Source organism: Meriones unguiculatus, chromosome 12, assembly GCF_030254825.1.
Source record: "Meriones unguiculatus strain TT.TT164.6M chromosome 12, Bangor_MerUng_6.1, whole genome shotgun sequence".
Classification (NCBI taxonomy): Eukaryota; Metazoa; Chordata; class Mammalia; order Rodentia; family Muridae; genus Meriones; species Meriones unguiculatus.
The window spans coordinates 81588877-81613011 of NC_083360.1; the positions used below are offsets into that span (position 1 = coordinate 81588877).

The 24135-nt window shown below is 42.6% G+C and overlaps 1 protein-coding gene across 1 annotated transcript in view; it reads right to left on the minus strand.

Annotated features, from left to right (window-relative positions):
• Positions 1–1490: 1490 nt before the first annotated feature.
• Positions 1491–24135, minus strand: part of Slc35d1 (solute carrier family 35 member D1) — a 41997-nt gene continuing 19352 nt past the window's right edge. Inside the window, exons 9-12 of the mRNA XM_021658404.2 lie at positions 20816–20883; positions 19840–19918; positions 17370–17452; positions 1491–4402 (exon numbers count right to left, since the gene is read on the minus strand). Of these exons, the coding sequence (XP_021514079.1) occupies positions 4294–4402; positions 17370–17452; positions 19840–19918; positions 20816–20883 (339 nt within the window). The 3' untranslated portion in view covers positions 1491–4293. The remainder of the gene's footprint in view (positions 4403–17369; positions 17453–19839; positions 19919–20815; positions 20884–24135) is intronic.

A 24135-nucleotide genomic window follows, 5' to 3' on the forward strand; every position in this document is an offset into this window, starting at 1 on the left:
CATAGATGGTAGGTGGTGATTTACTTGGGTGGCTAATATTTTGTGATTTCCAACCCCCTGAATTGGGAGTTTGATGTTTGCGGTGTGCTATCCACTCTCTTGCCTACATTCACTTCTGGTGTTAAAAGATGGCTGCTGCTGTTTTAGAAAACACAGCTGTAACTCTGCTTGGGCTGTCTGCAAAGTTTCTAATGATTCTGCAAGTGCTCAGCACATGAAACAGCTCAATTCTGTCAGAATGGCCTGGAACTGAAAAAGTGACACTGGCTTTATGAAGATATATTTTGAAAACCTTTCCTCAAATGGCCTCGCAGTTCAAGTCGTAGCACCCTGCTGTTTGTGTATTCCCGTGCCTAAACATTGTACTGTGGAGAAGGAGCATCACTTTCACAGGAGGTAAAGCTGAAAGTCCTTGCAGTCCAAAGTCATGGGCTCCACAGAGGGTCTGAATCCGGTTGTGACTTGCATGCTGAGCATTCCCTTCTGAGATACGGTTTTGGTTGAAGAGTGACTCTTCTGTACTAGAACTGGCAGAAAGGCTTCTGTACCAGTGTCAGCTGGTATCCATGCTGATGTGCCCAACAAGTAGATCATGGAGCGGGCAGGGAAAGCAAAACCAGCATTCATTTCAAGTAGTCCTCAGAGAATGCCACTGAAAGCCTACCTGGCCTTGTATTCCCTTATCTTCAACAACACATCTTTATTTCCTTTCTTAGCAGGGAATACTCCCATTTTACTTAGAATCCTCCAAAAACAGCTGTTTTATAACACCATTCTTTTTCCATCCAAATCAGCCATATTTCAAGACATCTCAAGGTGGACGCTCGTTCCACCTTGTGATAACCCCTGAAATGGCTCCAGGTAAAGCAAGGATGGTGTGTACTGGGACTGTCACAAGGCTGTGAGCACCTGTGCCACTACACAGGAACTCTCAATGGACAAGAGAGGCATGGGTAAGGACAGGTTCAAAATGCACCCATCGTTAACAAACTGCAGGCTAGCCTTTGTCGCCAGATGAGTTTGACAACTCAAAAAGAATTTGATTTTCAGAGCCCTGTGGATTTCCGAATTAGGAATTTATAGTTCACTCCAAATTATTGCTGACACTAACCTGGTGTTGGCGTATGCATATAAGGCGGACATATTCTGCATTGCACGCTTGCAGTAAGTTAACGATGGTAACTTCTTAGAAGGTACCTTGATGTGGTCCAGCCTCTGTCATGCTTTAATGTACTTCTGTCTCCACTGAGTCTACTTTGCCAAAGTGGCTCTCCTGTTGCGCTCTTTATTTGGGAGTTATGACTAGTAAAGCTACTTAACACACACAACTTATCAAGCAAGTCACACCCTGAAGACCAGTTAGTAAGCATTAATACTGAATTGTGTCCCTAACCCAGGACCAATCGCAAGCCCCTGTATGTACCTTCAAAGTATGAGCAGGTCCCTAGTTCTCAACTGCTCAATGCAGAAGGAAGAAATTCTAGTACACATTTTCCAGAAAAAGTATTTATTTGACATCATTAAAAAAATATTTAGGCACATGATTTTTCCTGTTTATGTCACCTGATTTACATACCTCAATGCTTAGTACCTCTTAAAAACAGTAAGTTGGTAAGGAAAATCTATATTGAAAAAGACATTGTGAGAGGTGAACGCCTGTAGGCATAGGTCAGTCAACAGCATGAGAAAGGAAACGTGAACAAAATAATCTCTAAAAACACTTCTGTGAGACAATAAAATCTAACCAGTAGATTTCTTTTTTAAAAAAATATTTTCAAAATAAAGTTTAAAAAACAAACCACTAGAGTATCTCTTTATCCCACAGGTGGACAGTAGGAGTAGAAGGCAGGCTTAGAAAAGCGATGGTGTCAGAGACTGGATGGAGTCCCGGGTGTTTAGCTCTGAGGTGAGTGAGGAGGGCCTGGGAGCCACCTTAGGCTGACAGCTGAGTCTCCAGAGCCACCATTCTGAAATGCAGCTGTCTCCCACTGAGGTGGAACATAGTTTTCCCTTTTCAAATGTGTCTTCATAATAATGAAAATAATTTCCTTTTTAAAAAGCAGATTCACAGTGGCTATAATTATACGGAGACTATTTTTGTTTTGTTTTCAGAAAGATCGGGGACAGAGACTATGGCCTCAGCATCTGGAGGCGGAAGCCTGTGCTCTAGAAGCGTGTGTGTGCCCTGTCTGGCCAGCACTCAAAGAGCACAGTCTGCCAAGAGAGGACAACAGGCCTGCTTCTGCTGTGTGCCGAATGCAGTGGGCACTGCACTCTTTCTCCGTATTTTTCCCCGGGAAGGAAAAGTCCAGTATAGCCTGTTCGTGGGAGAAACCACAGATGTGGGGAAAAAGAGCATCCATGTCAGAGGAGGACTCAGGCAGGCAGTTCTAAGAATTGCATGGCTCATCAGAGCTCAAAGATGATCGAGGGTCCATGTCCTCTGAAATGGAAACCCAGTTCTTTCAGGCTGGGCTAAAATCGGTGGCACTCAAAACTGCAGGCAGGTCTTATTCTATTCATTTGTGTCCTTTCAGCTAATCTCAGACCTCTGGATGAACAAGTATACACATGAGAGTTACAGACTATGTCCTATTTGTCTGCAGGCTTAATAAAGTGCTAGTCGCTAGGTCTTTACTCACTATAAGCCCCCAGTAGGGATAGCAAAGGTGCCCAGACCTAGCACCCCTGTGGACCTGTGAAGCGACCAATAAAGAAAATCACTGTGGAGAGCCAGCTTCAGCTTTACAGACTAAAACCTTCCACAGATTTCTGATACAAGATTACAGAAAACTTACAGATGTGCATTCTTAAAAAATTTATATGCAAGATGGAGCCTACAGATAAAAAATTTCAAATATAAGGGGGAAAAAAATCAAAACTTTCCTATTCACCATTGAGACACAAAAATATAAGCTGTTTAGGCCAGGAGTCAGCTGCCCACCAGGAACAAGAAGCAGGTGAGTATCCTGCCCCTAGCAATTGACTGCTGGCCCAAGCAAACATACCCACTTCCAAAGCCAGTGATGTCTCTTGAGCCATGCCACCCAGCCTTGGCAAACACTCCTCCTAAGGCAGGTCAGGCAGTATCCATTCAGAGCTTCTCTCAGAGTGAGGAAGCCATCTCGAGATGCACAGCAGGAGGGTGCAGCTGCAGATGAAAGCTGACCTCACATCATTTAAGGGAGGAGGGACTAGAGCTTGCCAAGGAAAGACCAAGTCCCAAAAACACAAAGACACCTCCTAGCTCTTCCCTCACACCAGTCAGTTAATGTGGGCCCCTGCCTTGTCATGAGGACCTGCCAACAGGAATACAAAGAATAACAACTACATCCACATGATGAAGACATGGGGAGGAACATGGTAGCCACTTTGACTATCTGTCCCACTGAGAGAAGGGCCAGGCTGAGCCACTGCTGTGTTGGCTTCAAGACTGGAGCTCTTTGATCTCTTATTGTGGGCTCTGGACTCATGGCTGTAGGGAAGAAGGGCAGGTGCTTCTAATCCCATAGATCTGCAGTTCCAGAGGGCTGAAGTAACCGGCGCACATTCCCAGAGTTTTCCAGTTGGACAGAGAATCAAGTTCTCCATCTTACATTCAGGCAGGGATGGGCATTTAACCACCACCAACTCATCTCTATATCCCAGCACTCAGCACAATGGCCAACAGGTACATTCAATGCATTATACTTGAATGAATAATTGAGTAAATGGCCAGCTTCCTCCACCCTTGCTTGTCTCCTACTGAATAAAAAAGAATCAGACATTCCAAGGCACGCTCTGCTCACCCCACACAATCTAGCCTCATGGGGCCTTTGGTGCCAAAGCTGTCACCTTTGGCAAATACGATGATACTATGAAGACAATGCAATAAAAAAGGAGGAAAAGTAGGAAGAAGGAGAAAAGGAAAGAGAAAGGGGGAAGGAGAGAGAGAAAGGAGGAAAAATTTCAGATCCTCAGCCGCATTTCCAGCTGCACTAAATGCAGAGACAGCCCGCTGAAAGGCAGCTCTAGCTGGAACACATTGTATATACTGTCAGAGTCACCTGGATAGCAACAGAGTAAAAGATTTCAAAACACTGGTGCTTCACTGTCAAAGAAGAAAAATAAATTAAAACCCACCCAGTACATTTTCCAGTCTGATATAAATTAATTCAAACATAGTTAACATACAGTCAATACATTTTCAAAGGCAGCAATCAACCCTAGGGTCGTACAATTGCAAAGGAATATTACTCCCCACAATTAGGACGCCTCAGTGTCTTCAGGGTCCGTGGAGCTGATGCCATTGGGTCATACTGCTCCTTTCCCCTTAGTGTCCAGCTTGTTACTGGCCTCTGACTGTTTGCTCAGCTGCTCTTCGGTGAAAGTGATGTAAGAATACACCAGGCTTCCAGCAATACTGCAAAAACAGAGAGTCATCATGAGGGAGGGGGAAAGTGAAGGAAGGAATGAGTCGTCACCCTTGTAATGGGGAAAGTCTGATAAAAGTTAGCTGTCCTGAAGTGAGAAAATACTAAATGTTGACAATGGGAAACTATACATTCATTAAAATACTACATAAATGAAACAGGCAGTGACATCTTAAATGGCAAAGACTGCACAAAGCATTGAATGTTGGCTACTTCTATATGAATTAAATAAGCATGAGTATATACTTCACCTTGTACCTTGAGAAAAAAGTCTGGGACATACTGAGAACATTCACTGTGGTTACGCCTGGCTGCCATGTCAGGCGGCTCCTTTCCAGTTAGAAGAAGCTAGGGAATAACCCTCACCTGAGCTCTTGGCCCGGGGAAGTTGGTGGCGGCCATGCCGCACCTGTTCATATACCATACTCTAGACTGAATTCACGGAGACAAGCATCTCTGTTCATTCTCTGTGAGGACTGCAAACCTTCCCGCCTCTCAAACTAGACGGTAAGCTGGGTCCACAGGCCCAGCATCCCTGTCTGACTCTTCACAGGGTCTGCCAGCACTCACTCTACTGGGTCAGCTGTTCAGCTGAGAGCCAGGGTTGGGCTCTCCCCTTAAATTTTTCTTGCTCTGGATCTGGACCCATTTTTGGCCTGACCACAAAGCTCTTCAACATGTTGCTCATTTAAAACTCCTGTTTCCTCTGAGCTTTAATGTTCCAGCCCCAAACCTGTACTTGGTCTTTGCTACCTTGTGGGTTCTCTTTTTTCCTACCTTTTATCCCCCCCACCCCCAGTTTTACCCCCTAACACTAGATAGGAGTAAAACGAGGATAGAGGGGAGAGCAGAATTAGGAAAATCTCTGAATCTCATTTCTACCCTTTTGTTTCTTCTTTGACCATAGCTACTAGCAAACTGCAACCAACCTTCCTAAATGACCAACAACCACCTACCTATCAGGGCTTTAGCGTTTATATGCCCTCTGAAAAGTTCCCAGAATTCCAAATGTCACACAATTGCAGAAACTACCTACAGCTGGCAAAACCATGCCTCTGCTAGAGCATGAGGCAAATCACAGTCAGCTGATGCAGACAGTCCAAAGCAGCCCCATATCCTCACACTTGGGATTAAAATAACACATTCTAATAATATTTCTGTGTTTTTAATTTTAGTTTTAATTTTAATTTGAATTTTAGTTTCTTAAAGAAAAAGAATTGTCATAACCTAGGCCAGCCACAGAACAGTGGGAACCACCAACCTCAGGCTCCCATGAGGAAGGAACTGAAACTAGGAGCTAGCATACCCCTGGCCCCTCTCTGAGTCCTCCGTTCACACCATACAGAAAGCTTCCACTAACCTTGCTAGCAGAATTCCCATGGACACTTGTTGAAGTGCTCCACCCACTGGTGTGCCTGCATTTTCTTTCTGTTACTTTAATACTCTTCTAAGGTACTCCATCCCTGCAAGGTGCCCATTTTACAGACGAGGAAATGGAGTCCTAAGCTGGAAGAAATTTGCTCCGTATCAGGGTGCCAGGCCACTCTGTCTCCACTGCAGCAGCTGCCTCTGCACTTGACACAGCAGCTCTCTGTCCTTCACTGTCCTCATCAGCGTGTGAATGTCCCTACCCTTATTCTTTCAGCTCCATAAAGTGCCCTATACAGGAGCTTGCACTCTGGTAATGGAACTTTTACCACTCTTTATCACTAACTCCCAACCAGAGCGCCTCTGGCTGCTCCCCTCCCTTCACCTGGTGGCTCATCCATCCTGTTGTTGAATATGATCTGCCTCTTCTGGGAAGTTTCTGCTTTCCAGTGTGCTAGTTCTGGCAGATAAGTCCCTCACAGCTTGACTAGGACCAAGCGGTTGTGCCTAAGGCACATGAACATCTCCCCATGGCAGTCAATCTGCTTTGCTCCAAACCCACCCCGACCCAAAACGTGCCTTTTTTTCTTTCATCCCATTTTTCTCCTAGTCACACCCCACATGACAACCAAAAACAATACTCTCACTTTTGCTGTCACTGAGCCCCCTTCACCTGGACAAAAACACCAGGAAGTGTAGGCTTAAAGCATGGCAGGCTTTTGCATGTCCCCAGACCCTATTCTATCCTGGTGTAATAAAACAATCCTGGACCAGAGTTGGCTCTTGGTCCAAATCCTGAATATACCCCTACCTCCAAAACGCCAGAAAAATTAATCTTTCTGAACATCATTCTGTACCAAATATGAATGCTACTGTGCATCTAGGCCTATCTGGAAGATTAAATGAGATTGCATGCACTGAGAATATAATCATGGCCTAGGGTTGTAACTCAGTGGCAGAGGACTTGCCCAGAAAGCAAGACTTTGTGTTTGATCACACTGGGGAAAAAAAAAAAAGTAAAGTCTATGTTAATATACAGAGAGAGAGAGAGAGAGAGAGAGAGAGAGCGCACACTAACAGTGAGCAGGAGGGGACCTTTCTGCTCAACTTTACTTACGAAGCATCAGCACATGGCAGCATGGTCACAAGTACCTTAGCCCACTCCATGCTATAAAACAGACAGCATGTGAGGAACAAATATCTACTTCTCCCAGTTCTGGAATTGGGCAGTGCAGAGTGAAGGTGGAATGTCTATGTGACAGGGAGCCTTCTCACTGGTACCATGAATGAAGGAGGCAGCGAGGGGTCACCTCTTTGCTAGGGACACTGATCTCAAAGAGCTTCATCTCCAAATTCTACCCACACCAAAGCCTTATTCGAAAACTCTGACCTGGGAGTCATATCTAGAATATGAACACTGGAGGAACTAAGCATTCAGTCCACAACAAGGCATGATGGAAAATTGCAGCAACCTGTTCAAAAGAGCCTTCAGTTCCTCCACCCTGGCTCAATCATCGCCAAATTTTGTATTTATAGAAATGACAACTCATGAATCGCCTGATGAGAACTAAATATCCTCAATAACATGCATATACATATTAAAAACAAGAACTAATCATTGCACAAGCAGAGTATTACTAATTCAGAGGCCTGCTGTGGTAGACACAGTTGGAAGATGAGGATGAAGATGGGGATGGGGAAGGAGCAGGAGCAGAAGGAGCAGCAGCCACACAGGCAAAGGGGTCTGGTTAGATTACTACAGTCTAGCCTAAAACTACCACCCACTTCTCAAGCTATGGAAATCTGCTGAAACTACAGTGTCTGGATGATACACCTGATCACACAGCCCATGTCTTCTGGATTTGCAGCATGCTAGGAGTGCAGCTCAGTGGGTACACTATAGAATCATGTAATGGAATTAGTTCCATAGAACCATACAGTAAATTACACACTTAAGCTATACAACAGGATCATAAATCACCTCAAAAGGTTAAGAGCTTGCAGTAGCCAATCAGTAGGGGTAAAAGTCAAATAAATATGAAGGCCTGACAAATACCCTTTCTTCTATGAAACCTCCCAAGCAAATTCTGGCAGGGCACAGTTCCTAGAAACAGCACCTGAATTGCTGGTGACTGGATAGCTACTTCATAACAGCCTTGCAAGCTCTTCACCAGACAGTCTAAAGATGCCTGGTCATTGCTGGGAATTACAACCAAGGTGCTCCATGCTACCCCAACTGCAGAACAATCTCTACATGAATGCCCACCAGCGGCTCAATCACTCCACACTTCCTCCCTTCCTTCAGGCTAATCTCCAAACAGTGGCCAAATGGAGAAACCAAGCCACATGTCACTGCACTCAAACTTCACCAACATTTTTCCCTCTCCCAAAAAATAATTTTGTAATGACCAAAAAGTCCTCCCTAACCTATTCCTCTAACCGAATGGCATCTCCTTTCACTACTCGTCTCTGCCATGCAGACCTCCTGGCTCTGGAACATTCCAAGTCTTGTTTGCACTTCAAGACCATTTGCTTTCTCTTCTCTCTGAAATCAGGGGCTCACTCCCTCAATGCCTGGTTTGAACATAAATGCAGCCCACAGTCCTTCCTAGCCAGCTTTTTCCTGCCTTGTTTTTCCATCACTCTTCTCTCCATCCAGCAGAGCAAGTATCTCTACAATGAGCAAAGCTCTACAATCAAGGCTGCTGGTGCCTTCAAGAAGCTCTTGCCAGCTGCCACAGCCAGGCTCTGTCTGAGCACACATTTGTTTATAAGTAAGTCTCCCTGGCCAGATCATAGACTCCTGAAGAGGAAATTCCCCTCTGGCTTTGTCTTGTCCGAGTGAGTGCCTGCTTTAGTCTAAGGAGCAAATGGATTCAAGAGCTTACTCTACCTTACCTACCCAGGCTTTAGAAGAACAGAGATAACAGTATGACAGAAGGCAGGCAAGGAGATCAGAATGCACAAAGCTAGCTTCTGCCAGGTATCTGTTCATGTCCTACCTATATTAAGTGTTGGTCTTTGCACACACTTCAAAAATAGAAGTGTATTAGTCACAGAAGTCTGGCTCGGGTATGAACCATTCCATCTGCCTAAGAGTTTTGGGAAACTGCCCAGGAATAAATTTAGAAGGGGGGTAAACACATAGAAGATTCCCAAACCCCGTTGAGATGTTTGTGGCACCCACAGCCTCAACGAGGATATCACTAGCTGTATTTGCTAACATGTCAGATAAATGCCACTTCCAGATCAGAATTCTGGTGAGGTCCCATGCGCACATACTGGTTCTGAACAGAACAGTTAAGGGAGAAAGGAGGCAAGCCTGAATACCTGTTAGGCATCTCCTCCTATTACTTGGGGCTACTGTTGATGGAGAGGTTTCTAAGGCACTGAGGGACAGTGTTTGCTTCTGTTGTTCACATAAGTAACCTGGATACTTAAGACAGAAGCACTTTCATAATTTTCTCTCTTATAGCTGCCCCCCTTTTCCTTCTTTCTTTAAGAAAAATTTTAGATATGAGTAGACTCCCACCAGAACTAGGAGAGCATACTTTAGGACAGTTTCCAAGCCTGTGGGAAATTCCTACAAATTTCCAAATCTCCTACAAGTGACCATGTCTCTGGACACTCTAGGCTGATTCAAGCCACTGAAGAGCAGAAATAAGCAGGGCAGACAACTTGATTCGAAAGGCCACATGTTAAAGATGAGAAGCTAAGGTCACCAAGGGAACAGTAGATAGCTGGAAGCAGCAGCAGCAGAAGAGCATAAACAGGATTTTGCTGCATTTCATATTTCAGCTCTCCCCTCTTCCCACTAAGATACTATCAAAGAGCTAGCTGGCTTCCCTGATTCAAAAGTACAAGTACTCTAATGAGAAACCATTATATAACCATAAACAGCCTGGCAGGTGTGACCTCAGCATTCACTAAAGGAATACAAAAATGCCCTTCTCTTACTCCAAATGAGAACCACCAAATAAAGGAAACATTGGGCTCTTACTTTAGAATACTGGACCAGAAGAATCTACGGGAAGGGAACTACTTAGGAGAAACAGCCTGGTAGCAAAATCCACACACAATTTTAGAAAGAGAAGCACAGGGTCCAAATGAGAGCACAAAAGATCCATGTGCTGGGGAAAAGTCACTAGAACAATATCCTGGGAAGGAAAGCTACAGCTGGACCACATTCCATCCCAGAGTCTGCCGAGTCTGGTCTGGCCACATGACCTATAGTAAAATGGCTTTATCACCCCTCCCCCAAAGGCTCCAGGCTTACATAGCTGGGAGATATATTGACATATTAGCTATAGAAATAGAGTACTATACTCATCTACTGTCTATCACTAAATCAACAGTCCTGAGGTTAAGAATATGGACATGGAAGATGCACTGCAAACCAGCCACTCTGCAGATAGACAAGGAGGGTGTGGAGAGCTGCTTCTTTGTCAGGCTGCTTTGTTACTGAGTTTTCAGCGAGAAACGTGTTTTCACCCTGGCCTTCACCTGGAGGCAGAGATAAGCAGGATGATTTGCCAAATTACTTCCCTTTGGTTTGTGTGAGGATCACACAAACAGGCGGTCGAGGTAAACAAGTTTGACTTTTTGATGACTCCATTGTACCCAGGTGCTCTGCTCTAAGGAAAAGCTATTGAAAAAATAAGCCAGGTGTGATAGCTTCTACGGGCAGCCCTCTCGAACTGTTCTCCTGTGCAGTGTTTTTTGTTTTGTTTTGTTTTAATTTTCTTTCAATCCTCACTCCCCACTCAGGAACTGTTGGAGTCTGCCGGCAGACTCCAGCAGAGGGGCAAGCTCTGTAGACTCTCTGTGAAGTGGGCTATTCACAGGAACTACTACAAAGAACAGGGCCTTTCACTGCTGCATAAATCATGTATGAAAATATTGGCAGGGTTTTGCTGTTACCACTTTGGCTGAATGCCTCTTATGGGCGAGGAACAATATTTACTGGAATAAATAATATAAGCGATTTTCTGTACTCAAAAGCTGGGTAATCTCTGTGGCAATGAACATACATCTGACCCATGAGGCTATATTAACTTATTCACTTATTTTCTGAACATGTGAGTTAGACTCTGGGATCTGACCCTCTGGGTTACAGTCCTTGAGCCATGACTTACTTGTATGGCACTGGCTCACTGTAGACCCCTCTTCTATGAGGGGCTAGGCCTGTCAGAGAGAAACAGGCTCTGCCTTCAAAATGCATTCAGGTTCCTTTCTCTAGCTCTCAGCCTGCCTCCCTTATAGCGCTAATATAAAAAAGAAAAATAAACAACAAAAACCCACCTATAAAAGAGTGTTATGAGAACATAGGCAAATGACAAAAAGGACTTAATTTTTAATTAAAACAGTGGAGGCAATTGGTTTTACACATACAACACATTAAAAAGCACCTTAATACAGACTTCATTATAATTAAAAATTAATTCAAAATGGGCTTTATGAACAATTATGAAGCCTGAAACAAAACCATCTGGAACACAAGAGAAAAACCTTTCAGGACTTGGGTGGGGCAAAGACTTCTCAACAATGAAAGCACCACACACAGAAGAAAATATCAATGATTTGTTCATCAAAATCTAAAAACTTTGTTCTTCAAAACATGCTATTAATAAAAAGGCAAGCCCCAAATTAAAATTCAGAACTCTAAAACCATGAGAAAAAATTTATTTTTCTTTTATTATTTTTTTTTTTCAAGACAAGGTTTCCCAGTGTAGCCTTGGCTATCCTGAAACTCACTCTGTAAACCAGGCTGACCCTGAACTCACAGTGATCCACCTGTCTCTGCCTCTCGGGTGCTGGGAATAAAGGTGTACCACCACTGCCTGGCAACCGTGTTTTGCAAGTGGTCAAATACGTAACTTGCCACTTCACTGAAGAAAATATGCTGATGGCATGTCAGCACTGAAAAGATGCTCACATCATAACTCTGGGAGAAACAAGGTCACAGTAAGACCATAAGACAGAGCTGGAAGAGGGGCTAAATTCCAAGCAAGACAGGTAGCTCTTAAGGCCAAGATGCAAAGCACCAAGCTCCACACACTACTGGTCGCTAAGCAAGGCAGACTGGACATTTGGGAAAAAAGAAAGAAAAAAAAAATCAAAAAACAAAAACACGATGGCAATTTCTTCTCTCTTTCTCTCTCCCTCTCTTCTTCTGCTCTCTTCTCTTTCTCTCCTTCCCCTTCTCTGTCCAAGAAATGTAACCCAGAGCCTCCCATATGTGAGGCATGCACTCTAGCACAGAATCACACCCCAGACCTCAGGTTAAATATGTTACTATACAACCTAGGAAATCTGTTTCTAAGTATTTATTCCAGTGCAGTGAAGACCTATGTTCATACCAAACTTCTAAGCAAATATTTATGAAGTTGGATACGGCCCAACTGCTTTCAAATGGTAAGCATGCTCAGCAATAAAAGTGTATGAAACACCAATACATGCAAAAACAGCTGGAAAGCATGTGAAAGAGCCAGACTCAAAAGTAAAATACAACACATACCATTCATGTGACATTCTGGGAGCTATGTGTTCAGAAAGATCTCTGACAGAATCAGAGGGAAATAGAAGTGGCCATATACAAAAAGGTAACAAAGGTTAAATGCACTTGTCAAAATTCACAGCATTAAACACTGGAAACAGTTAATTTTTATATTTAATTATTTAATCACTTTTTTTGTTTTGTTTTTTTTTAGTGACAAAAAACAATAAGTTCAGAGAGTCCAAGAATTGTACCCTGGGTGTCTGTGAGACTATGTCATCATTATCCAGAAGGCAACATTCTTTAGGCCTGAGCCATGGGCCAGAGCCCTTTGACACACAGGAGCAAGCTGTCTTCTCTGCTGCTTCCCTGCCCTCCCTGCTGCTTCTCTTTCAGGAGGGGACCCTAGGCTGAACACAGAGAAACTGGACACTGGAAAAAAGTGTGTGTGCAAGATGCAGACAGGCTCTCACTTGTATGGTAAAGAAAACATGAACACCTCGCTAAGTCACAGAATCCAGGCTCAGTGGCATCTGAAAAGCCACTAAGCATGCTCCCTGCACTGAACCAGGCCAGGGAGAGGCACATCCAGCTTTGCTCTTGGGTTGGCATTTGAGATAGGGTATCTATCATGTGACCAAGGCTGGCAGTGACTTTTTGTGTAACTGAGGATGATCTTGAACTCCTGTTCCTCATGCTTGCACCCCCACAGCTGTGATACAAATGTGAGCTAGCTAGCCTTTCTTTTTCTTCCATCTATCTATGTATGTGTTGAGGGTGGAGGTTTCAAGACAGGGTTTCTGTGTAACCCTTGCTGCCCTAAAATTCTCTCTGTAGACCAGGCTAGCCTTAACCTCAGAGATCCAACCTGCCTTCTGCCTCCACTGAGATTAAAGGCATGAGCCACTACTGCCCACCCAAGCCTTTCTATACAATAAAGAAGTAAGGTAGAGTAGAAGGGAACCAAATTTGTTCAGGGTTAATCATATATCTTCAAAAATACAGTTCAGTTAGTGGTTTTCTTTAAAGTGCAGTCTGTTAAGAACTGACTGAAATCATTTCCAAACAAATGAAATCTATTAAGTAGTCCCTGTAGTTTGGCTTTTGCATTAAAAAAAAGCTAATATCCATAACTTCCATTGTTACATACTGACTAGTCAAAAAGAACAGCAACAAAAAAAAAACAAAAACAAAAACAAACAACAACAACAACAAAAAAAAAAACAGCCCTAGAATAATAAAGAATTTCATTTTAAAAGAAAATGTGAAAAACTAAACAATTTATTTTCCTGGCCAAAAGCTGTAATGAAAATAACATTGAACAGTAGCTGAAATGCCTGGATTTTAACCCTACTGGGCTCTGTCATTCTAACTTAACAGTAAGTTATTTTCATTCCACATTAAAAAAAAAAAAAAGGGCGGGGGGGTGGCGACTCAGAAACATCAACAGCTTACTCAAAGACAAACAGAAGCCAGCATCTACTCCAACTCCAAACACAGCCTGCCACTCCACACCCCTCAAGAGGCAACCTCCAGGTACCACACAATGGTGATTTGAGAAAATGGCCCCAGTAGGTTCATATCTCTGAATCCTTGGTTCCTACCTGGTGGACTGTTGGGAAGGATTAGGAGGTGTACTCTCATTGTAGTAAGTGTCCTTGTTGAAGGAGATGTGTCTCTAGCAGTGGGCTTTGAGGTTTCAAAAGCCCAGGTCAGGCCCAGTCAGTCAGTCAGTCAGTCTGCCTGTCTGTGTCTCTGTCTCTCTCTGCCTGTGGATGAGGATGTAAAGCTCTAAGCTACTTCTCCAGCACCACAGCTGCCTGCATGCAGCTATGATGATTAATGGATTAAGCCTGTGAAACTGTAAACAAGATCACAATTAAGGGTTTCCTTCACAGCAGTAAAACAGTGACTAAGACAACACATCTTCCACTAATTTCCCCTGCCAACTCCACCCCAAGTGGATGGCAAATAAACGTTAGGGGAAAGCCAAAAGAGAGTTGTTAAGCTATTACTATTATTAATCTCCATATTTATTCATAAAGCAAGTAAGAATAATCATTTTTATACCTGAAGAAGTGAAAGGTTGGGAAAGTTATGTTTCTTGCTTCTAATTAAAAAGAAGAAAGGCTAGTGAGATGGTTCCGCCAGTAAAAGAGCTAGCCCCAGGCCCATGGAAAAGTGGAAGGAAAGGACTAACTCTAGCCTCCCCACATAGATGAAAACAAGGAAAAGTAAACATAAAGTGTAAAATAATTCCTACATCCAATAGAGACTAGTTTTTCACCAGGGTATGGTTTCTGGCAATTAAGATGGCCAGGACTGTGGGTAGAGTTGACTAGGAGGAAATGAAAGGAGCTGGGTTTTGCCTAATCATCTAGAGGTGGCAAGTAAGCTACTAAAGAGATAAGACTAACATCAGGACAGAGATCTGGCCCAAAAATAAACTGGATAATTTATAGGCATATAAATAATACTTAAAACCACAAAACTCAAACCCTAGAACTGAAAGAAGTCTTTCATACAGTGTCAATCAGCTTTTCTGCAAACAAAGCTAAAAGAAAGGCAGTGACATTGGTGGGGAGCAAACTGATGGAGCCACTATGGAAACCTGTGTGCACATGCCTGCAAGAGCTACAGTCAGATCCACCAATGACCCAGCTGTTCCTGGGACACATATATCTACATCCTGCTACAGAGATACTTGCTCATTCATGTTCATTGCCACTCTATTCACAATGGGTAGGACCTGGAATCAGCTTAGATGTCTATTAGCTGATGAATGAATAATGGAAATGTGATCATATACACAATGGAGTCTTATTCAGATATAAAGAAGAATGAAGTTATGAAGTATGAAGTTAAATAGATGAAACTGGAAACAATATATCAAGTGATGCAACCAGGTACAAAAAAACAAACACTGCACAATCTCCTTCATGGGTGGATTCTAGCTTTGAATCTCTTATTTTGTGTGTCCAACTTGCAGCTGTAGAAAAAGGCCATCGGGAGGGGGAAGCCTCAAATGAGGGGTAGAAAACAACATGAAAATACATAGCAGGAATACTGAGTAGAGCAAAGTTTAAACAGAGAGGGGGTGGGAAGAAGAGTTAAGCAAAATGTAGGGTGCATGAAAACCTAAATTGAAACTTACTATCTTGTAGCCAAAATTTAAAATGTACTTATTAAAAGAGAGAGAATTTGAAGGGAGATTTTTGTATATGACTGGAAAAAGCTGCTCCAAGAAGCCAAGAGTTAATAATAAAAAAGCTCAGAGGTTCTTCCAAAACCATATTAGCTCTTGCCATCCCTTTTAGCTGCTCACCAGAACTAAAGAATAAGATCCTGCTGCTGAAGATACCAGACACCCTGGATGCAAGATACAAACAAATCTAGCAGGAACTGAGCAGGAAGATTCTCTCTGCTGGTTATCTTCCACAGTCCTAGAAGGTACTATGTGTAGCCAACTGGGGGAGAAAAAGCATCCATGTTCTTATCAATCTGTGACTCTGGCAATATAGTAGACCCATCTGCCAAGACTGCCCACCTGCACAACAGTGTCACTTCTGTGCATAAGTGTTCTCTCTGGTTGGATTTGAGACCCACTTCACAAGAGGGAATTCATATTGGTATTGTAAACCTGGTCAAAAACTCATGGTGAGCAAAACCACAGGGGAGGAGGGCACCTAATACTGTTTTTTAACAAATGAACATAGCACCATGCTGCCTTCTAAATATTTATGTTTGTACTCATAGACAGTGAACAATATTGAAGTAGAGATTCCTGTCTGTGAACATGATGAGAAGAACTGACTGATGAGTGCCAAGCTCTAAACAAGATATTTATATCATTCCCTCTGAGGCTCAGGGAACACTGCAGAAAAACAAAACAAAACAAAACAGGATACAAAGAGTGAAAGAGGGCTGTCGAGATGGCTCAGAGGTTAAGAGCATTAGCTGTTCTTCTAAAAGTCCTGAGTTCAATTCCCAGCAACCACATGATGGCTCACAACCATCTATAATGAGAGCTGGTGTCCCCTTCTAATGTGTAGGCATATATGTAGACAAAATAAAAAATAAATAAATCTTAAAAAAAAAAAGAATGAAAGAGTTGGAAGGTTAAAAGGCTATGAAATGTCATCTCTTCTGGGCAAGACACAGCCATTAAAATCATGAACTCACAGGCAGCTATGCATGCCTGCACTGGCTCTGAACAAGAATGGGCCCATCAACCGTCAGGGATGGCTACAGCTCAAGGGGTCCCATCCTATTTGCTATGGAGAGATTTGGAGACCTGCGAACCACTGCCCTCATGTGTGTACCCACTGACAACCCACCAGCACAGTGGGTTATCTAGGATATCAACTATGGATAGTTGTAATCTAATGGTCACAGAGATGGCACTGGTAAAATTAAAGAGGTCACAAAATGAAAACTTGTAAGAAATTGTCAAATGGCAAAACTGATTTCAAACATTGCTTATTACTTTAGGTGTTTGAATGTTTTGCCTGTATCTATTGCCCTGTGCGCGTCTGGTGCCTGTGGAGTCCAGAAGACATCAAATCCTTTGGAAGTGGCATTACAGATGGTGCGAGCGACCATATGGGTGCTGGAAATTAAACTTGGTTCCCATGGAAGAGTAGCCAGTGCTCTTAACTGCTAAGCCATCTCCACTACCCAACAAAATTAATATTTTTTAAGAAGCACTGACATATCTACAATCAGATACTCACAACCGTAAAAGAAATGGTATTAGCCCTGAATTTCTTGATAGCATTACCTGCCATCAGGATTAATAAGCAAATGACTGTTCTTTGGCACAATGGAGAGGGGGTTCCACTCTGAATCTTATGCACTGAATATGAAACCATTTCCTTTTATTTCTTAAAAGACATTAGCTGGAGACATTAAAATATATGACTACATTTTAGGTACTCCAACAGTTTTTTTTTTTTTTTGGTTTGTTTTTTTTTTTTTTTTTTGTAAGTGAACATATTTACAGGTGAATGAGCAGCCTAACCCTGTAACACAGTTTGAGCATCTAAACCCCCTCCTATCAGTGCAGTTATATTTAATTCAATATTTGTACTTACCTGATATTTAGGCCAATAAAATTTGTCCATGTGAAAATATAATCTCCACCAAAGACCATTCCGATATAAGTTATTAATATATTCTAAAAAGAAAATTATATATTGTTATGCAAGTCTAAGATTTGTACATGTTTGCACACTCATGAGATTCAAGTACAAAATGAATAAGCACGCAGTACCGACAAAGGTCTATCATCTGAGTGCTTCAGGAGCAGGAATTAGGCATCTCTAACATGAGCCTTTCCCCAGCCTGTTTCTCAAAAGAATAAACTCTCACCTACATAAAGAATACTACACATTATCAAACTTCCTCTGCCTCCCGGTGTGGGCAATTTAATTTTTTTTTCTCCCACTGAGATAACTGTAGACTTGTGAGAAGAGAATAAAGAAAACGCATTTTCCTTCTTTTAAAAATGGAAAGGAAGGCCAGGTGGTTGGCGCACACTCCTTTAATCCCAACACTCATGAGGCAGAGGCAGGTGGATCTCTTTGAATTTGAGGCCAGCCTGATCTGCAAAGTAAGTTTCAGGATAGGCAGGGCTGCAGAGAAACCCTTTAAAAACATCCCCCCTTTAAAAAAATGAAAAAGGAAGCCAGAGACTTGACCACCAGAATAGAATGTCTTTGAGGATTCTTCCTTAATAGCTTAAAACTTCCATCTTTCAGTCATAAAGCAGACAGACTGCTACTAAACGAGCTTTCTGAAAGATTTCATGCAACTGACTTGCTATATCTGGAGCTGCATTCATATCAAACTCCAGTTCCATGATGGGGAACTGGAGATGTTCAGGATTTTAACCCAGTGCAGTTTCTCATAAGTTCAATGAGTCCTACTCCATTGGGAGTTCAGAGAAAAATCTATAGAGAGCTATGATCTTCCCTCTGCATTCCCTTCCCTCACTTGTAGGCATAAAGTTATTGTGTAATTCAAATGCTGATTCTGTATCCCCCATATCTGCTTGCAATCCTTGTTCTGAGAATCTCCTGTCTCAATGCTGTATCTCCTCAATCCCCTGATATGCCAATAAAGCAGCCTACAGCCAATTGATGAGCGGGGAGAGCATAGGGCTGGACTTCCTGCCAGCTAGGGGTGGAGGAGTTACAAGAGGAAGTAGAGGACTCAGCCACAGGAAAGGTCCAAGAGATTGGAGTGGAGAAAGCCACAGAGTGCAAGTTTCTCTGGGATGTACACTGGAAGGAAACCAAATTAACTTAGAGAGTTAAGAATAAAGTAATAACTGCTCAGTTATTATGCTGTGAAGCTTATTATTAAACAAATATAAATGTGTCTCAATTATTTGTGTGATAGCTGGGTTAAGGGAGGAACTGAGAAACAAACAGCTTTATAAAAATAACTTTAACACTCATTGCTGACTGACAAGGGCATCAGAGGGGCAACTGCCTTCCTTTTCCAAAATGATCATAGACCTGCCTCTCTTGATCTGGCCTCTTTCAGAAAGCAAGCCCACTTTGCTAACTGTTGAGAAATTTGGGCATATGGGCATTCTTACAACTGAGAAACTAGAACCATTAAGTTTGATAAAAGAGATCCCAGGTTTCAGTGAGCTTTAGCTCAATACTCAAGTTAATTTGGCTTTTCTGCCTGAAGACAAATGATTCTTTCTTAAATAAAATGGATCAGAAGAAGAGACATCACTGGAACTGCCAGACCACTTATGGGTGGCTCAGATATAGAAAACCCACCTTGATTAACTTCCAGCTGGCTTCACCTCGCCCCCCCCCAAAAAAAAGGCATCTCTTGGAGCACAATTCTCAGTGGGGGCTAACGGGATGAGTCTATAATTCTGTCAGGAAGCAGTCTACTTCTCTTTCTCTAAAGTAACTAATATGTCTAAATTTTCCCACATTCCCTAGAGCTAAGGCACCTTCAAGTAGAGGCCCAACCCTTCCTTAGTTTTTATAAACTGACTTAGAAATTAGCACCACAAGCTAGTGCCAAGCTAGTAAGCCAGAACGTATGAATAAGGCTATGAGACTTAAACTACCAACAGATTCTTGGAAAAAAAAATTATTATTGCTATGTTTATGATAGGGAAAGGATGCATGCACAGTTAGAAGACAATTCTGTGGAGTCAGCTCTCTCCTCCCAGTTTTACATGAATTATAAGACTCAAACTCAGGTCATCAGGCTTATACAATTTTGCTTCTTACCTGCTGAGCCACCTTGTTGGCCTCATAGCCAAATGTTTAATTAAGTCTTTTTTAAAAACAGTTCTTAATTATCTTGGGAGGCACTCATCATATGGTATGCAAATAGAGGTCAGAGGACAACTCACAAGAGTCAGTTCTCACCTATGTGAGTTCTAGAGATTGAACTCATGTCCTCAGACTTGAAAGTAAGCATCTTTACCAGCAAAGCCATCTGCTGGGCCCCAGATTTCTAAATTAGAGGAACAATTTCTAAATAAAGCAGATTCCAGAAAGAAGCAATATTGTTCTTCCATCTCACCTTAATGCAGCCAACTATTGTTGTGGTAAGAGCGGAATTATACTGAGTACAGAGTACCGTAGCATACATCAAGACAAACCTAGGGCAGAGAAGAAAAGGGTCTGTTATAGGCTAGAGCTTACTTTCCCACAATCCCTCACTAAGAGAAACAACCAGTGGTAGCCATGAGCATCTGAAAGCTTTCTGAGAAACTGAGAGCTTTCCGTGCCTCCCCAAAGCTTCTGATTTTTTTAAACTGTACTCAAGAAAAACATGTCTACTTTCTGACTTGGGTGGTTTTTTTTTTTTTTCTACTACCAAAACCACAGGCATCTCATTCAACATAATACAGGCTCTTTAGAGAACATCCTTTCTGCTAACTCCTGAAAGCCAGGCAGAATACTCAGGACTCACAGGCCTCTGTGATCAGGGCACTGGCCACTGGGGTAAAGTGACCCCATGGCCAAGGATGAAGGCAATGATGGAAAAAAACAAATGAGAATTTAAGAGGGGATGACAGGTCTGCTCAACAGCTCCCCAACAGCATATGTGATGCACAGATCACTGAGGCTTCTGAAGCACTGTCTTACTGTGAGTATGTGCAGTCATGAGCTGCAACCAAACTGACCAGCTAAGGAAAAGACACCCGGGAAATGCACAGACCATCCCCCACTCTGCACAGAAGTCAAGCATCCCCTAAATTGAGATGCCACCACTGCTAAGGCACTAACCATGCAACTTTAGATAATTAAGCTCCAAGCCTGCTTTCTTGTCGATGTCAATGTTGAGGAAAATGTAATGATACAAACGGAAATATAACAGCTGTTATCCAACAGTTGGATGGTGGAAAGATCCATTTCATGTCTCTGTCTATGTGTGGCTTGGGATGAGTTTAGCAAATTCCCAGGGGATGTGAAGCCACCGGGATCCAGGTGACACTCCGGAAATTGAATAGGACACTCAGAAACAAGGGAGAAGAATTCTATTAAAGGCTTACCCCATGACGCAGGAGAGGGTGAACTGCAGCAGGAACAGAGTGTCAGCCCAGCCCTCAAACTCCACCGCCTGTAATACACAAGAAAGCATTGGATTTCAAAGCACATCCTCCAAACAGCTCTCATTCATTAGGTGACGTCCTTCTGTTCATCTGTCACCTCCCTGCCACACCATTCCAAGGGCTGAGAGTGATACTAAAAAGGGTTTCAAATGTTGGGGGATGGAGAGTCTGTTCTATTTAAGAGTGTGGCCCTTGGTGAAAAGAGTTTCAAATGTTGGGGGGATGGAGAGTCTGTTCTATTTAAGAATGTGGCCCTTGGTGGATGGGCAAGACAAACTGGACTTGGTCGGTTATTCTTTTATGTTTTGTTTTGTTTATTCAAGACAGGGTTTCATTGTATAGCCTTGGCTGTCTTGGACTCGCTTTGTAGACTAGGCTGGCCTCGAATTCACAGAGATCTCCCTGCCTCTACCTCTCCGAGTACACTCATACAACACTGGGCCCGGTTGGTCAGTTATTCTTTAAAAGGGCAGGGAATAAAAAGTTGGGAAGGGGGTCTGGAGAGATGGTCTAATGATTAAGACCATTTGCTGGTCTTCTAGAGAAGCTGAGTTCAATTCCCAGTACCCCTTCAGGGGATCTGACACTCTCTTCTGGCCACTGTGTGTACCCCACACATGTGGCATACAGACACACAGACACACACAGACTGATAAATAAAACTAAATAAATTTGTAGAAAAAAACCTTAGGAGTGGGGAGGGGGGGACAGTGGGGTGAATATAATCAAAGTAAATCATATGTACATATAAAATTCTCAAAGAATTAATTAAATTATTGTATTATAAAACAGAATTGCATATATGTGTACTTGAGCAAAATTTTTTGGTCTGCCCCTTTTCAAACTGAAATGTAGAAGAGACTTTGAATTTTCCCATCATGGTACTAAGGAACAGATCTTTCCATAAAGTGACATGTCACACCTGTCTAAGGGCACCATTTTTTGCAGGTGGCTATCAATCAAAGGCTTTGCTAATACCCCTCCCCCACACCAAGACACAGAAGCTCAAGCTCAGCCTTCAGTTACATGTGTAGCAAAAGCCGTTCTGAGAAAATTAGTCTCAACAGTTTCTCCTCCTTGGAGCACTGTTATTTTGCTGTTCTTGTTACTTGTTTGTTTTAAGACAAAAATATAAAGAACTCAAAAAAGAATGCAGGACCATCTTCTACCAGAGGTGGGATGAATAAAGGTGAACAATGTTTCAGCTTTTATCCCTGTGCCCACCTGTCCTGCTCCAACTTTCCCTGTATCCAACTAATCCCCAATCTGTGGCTGCCACAGTAACCAGGCTCTTCCAGTTCACAAAAGACAAGATGAAGTTTCATTTTTGTCAGCCTTGGCCTGGAATGCCCTCACTGTCTGCACTGACTCTTGTTTACCCATCAGGCTGAACACCTTCACTGGGATGACACTAATCAAGCACTTCAGTGGTCCTCAGGACTTCTCTATGGCTCTTTATCTCTCATCTGTCTTTCTGAACCATATCTACAGACTGTGAGCTAGTAAGGGGAAGACCCACCTATCATATCCCTAGCACAGCAATTACCCAGCTTGTTCATGGATTTTTTTTTGAGATATCATATAGAAATAAAAACCACTGGTATGAAGTAATAATAATAATAGCAATAATCACTATTACAGACAAAACAAAGACAACTCAACACCCAACATAAACATCCCCTGCTCATCACAATCAAATAAGGGCCCTTATTTCTAGCCCTGGAGACCTCTGCTGTACTTCTGCTAGCATAACACACCTGGCAGAAATGAAGACACTATAAAGGCTGTGCTTTTCAGTGTGACTATTAGACTATTGAAACAATGGCCAGAAAGAAATTGAAATTTGCACAAGGATCTCATGCTGGATATGATTCCCAGCATCCACAAGGCAGCAGTTCACCACTATCCACTCCCAAGGGATATTCAATGCCCTCTCTTCTGGCTGGAGTTCAGTTCCACTAGGACAGCTTTGATGTCCAACAACTTTAAGTGGAGCAATTACAGAGTACAAGCTCTTCTGAGCCTTTCTTCTTCCTCTAGCATAACACTGATTAATCTGGGTCCTGTAAACACTGTCATGCCTGCATCTGTACTGTTAGTTATAACAGCATCCCACCCTGAGAAAATAATACAGACTATTGAGTCACTACTCAACAGACTTCCATCTGCCCATTATTGGTTCTTAAAAATAAAGCTGCAATGAACTTCTATGGCCACATGAAAATTTAACCTATGTATGGTGAAATTGATGGTTCATAGAAACTGCCAAATTGTTTTCCAGAAAGTGACTACACAATTTTAGGTCCTCACTAGCACTGTACTCATTGCTCTGCATTCTGACCCACATTTAGAACTGTTTTGTACCAATCTACCAAGCAATAAACGGTTTCTTGTAATCCTTACTTGTATTTCTCTACTGACTAACAACTGAATATTTTTAACATGCTTACTTAATATCACTATTTCTTCTTTTATGAAACATCTGCTCACATATTTTGCTGTGTGTGTGTGACACATGTATATACCCAGTGCACAGACTGTTACAAGCCTGTTACGTGCACATGTGGCCATGCAGAGGCTAGAGCAAGACCTCAGATGCCATATTCTCACTCTCCGTTTTATTGCTTTGAAACGGGGTCTCTCACTGAACCATGGAAGCTCTGTTTTGGCAAGGCTGCCTAGCCAGTGGGTTTTGCCTGCCTCTAACCCCTGATGTTGGGGTTTTAGTATACATAGACTTGCCTGTTTGTTTTGGTTTGTATGTGGATGCTGGGGATTCAAATTCAGGTTCTCATGCTCGCAGAGCAGACACTCTTACCCGCTGAGCCCCCTCCCCAGCTCTTCCAAACTTACACTTACTTATTTTGCCATGTGTTGGCATCAGAAGAAAATTTAGGAAAGCTGCTTCCCTACCGCCACTATGTGGGTTCCAGGGATCTTGCCCAGGGCACTGGGTTTGATGGCAAGTACTGTTACCCTCTACACCATTTCTCTGACCCCTCTAAAATCTTGTCTTCTGATGACTGATCTCTACAAGTTTTTAGGTACATCCGCAGTAAATATCGTTAATTATACATAATTACACATAAGCACACGAGCCACCTGTGAGTGAAAAGCAATTCATACTACATCCCCACGCTCCTTCTCCTTTAGCTCTAAATGTGGCTATACAATTCTGACCCCTTGGGGCCCTGTGCTAAGGATGTCTTATTCATGTTTGCCATTGATGAAAGTAAAACAAAACAGTCAAAGTACTGCCT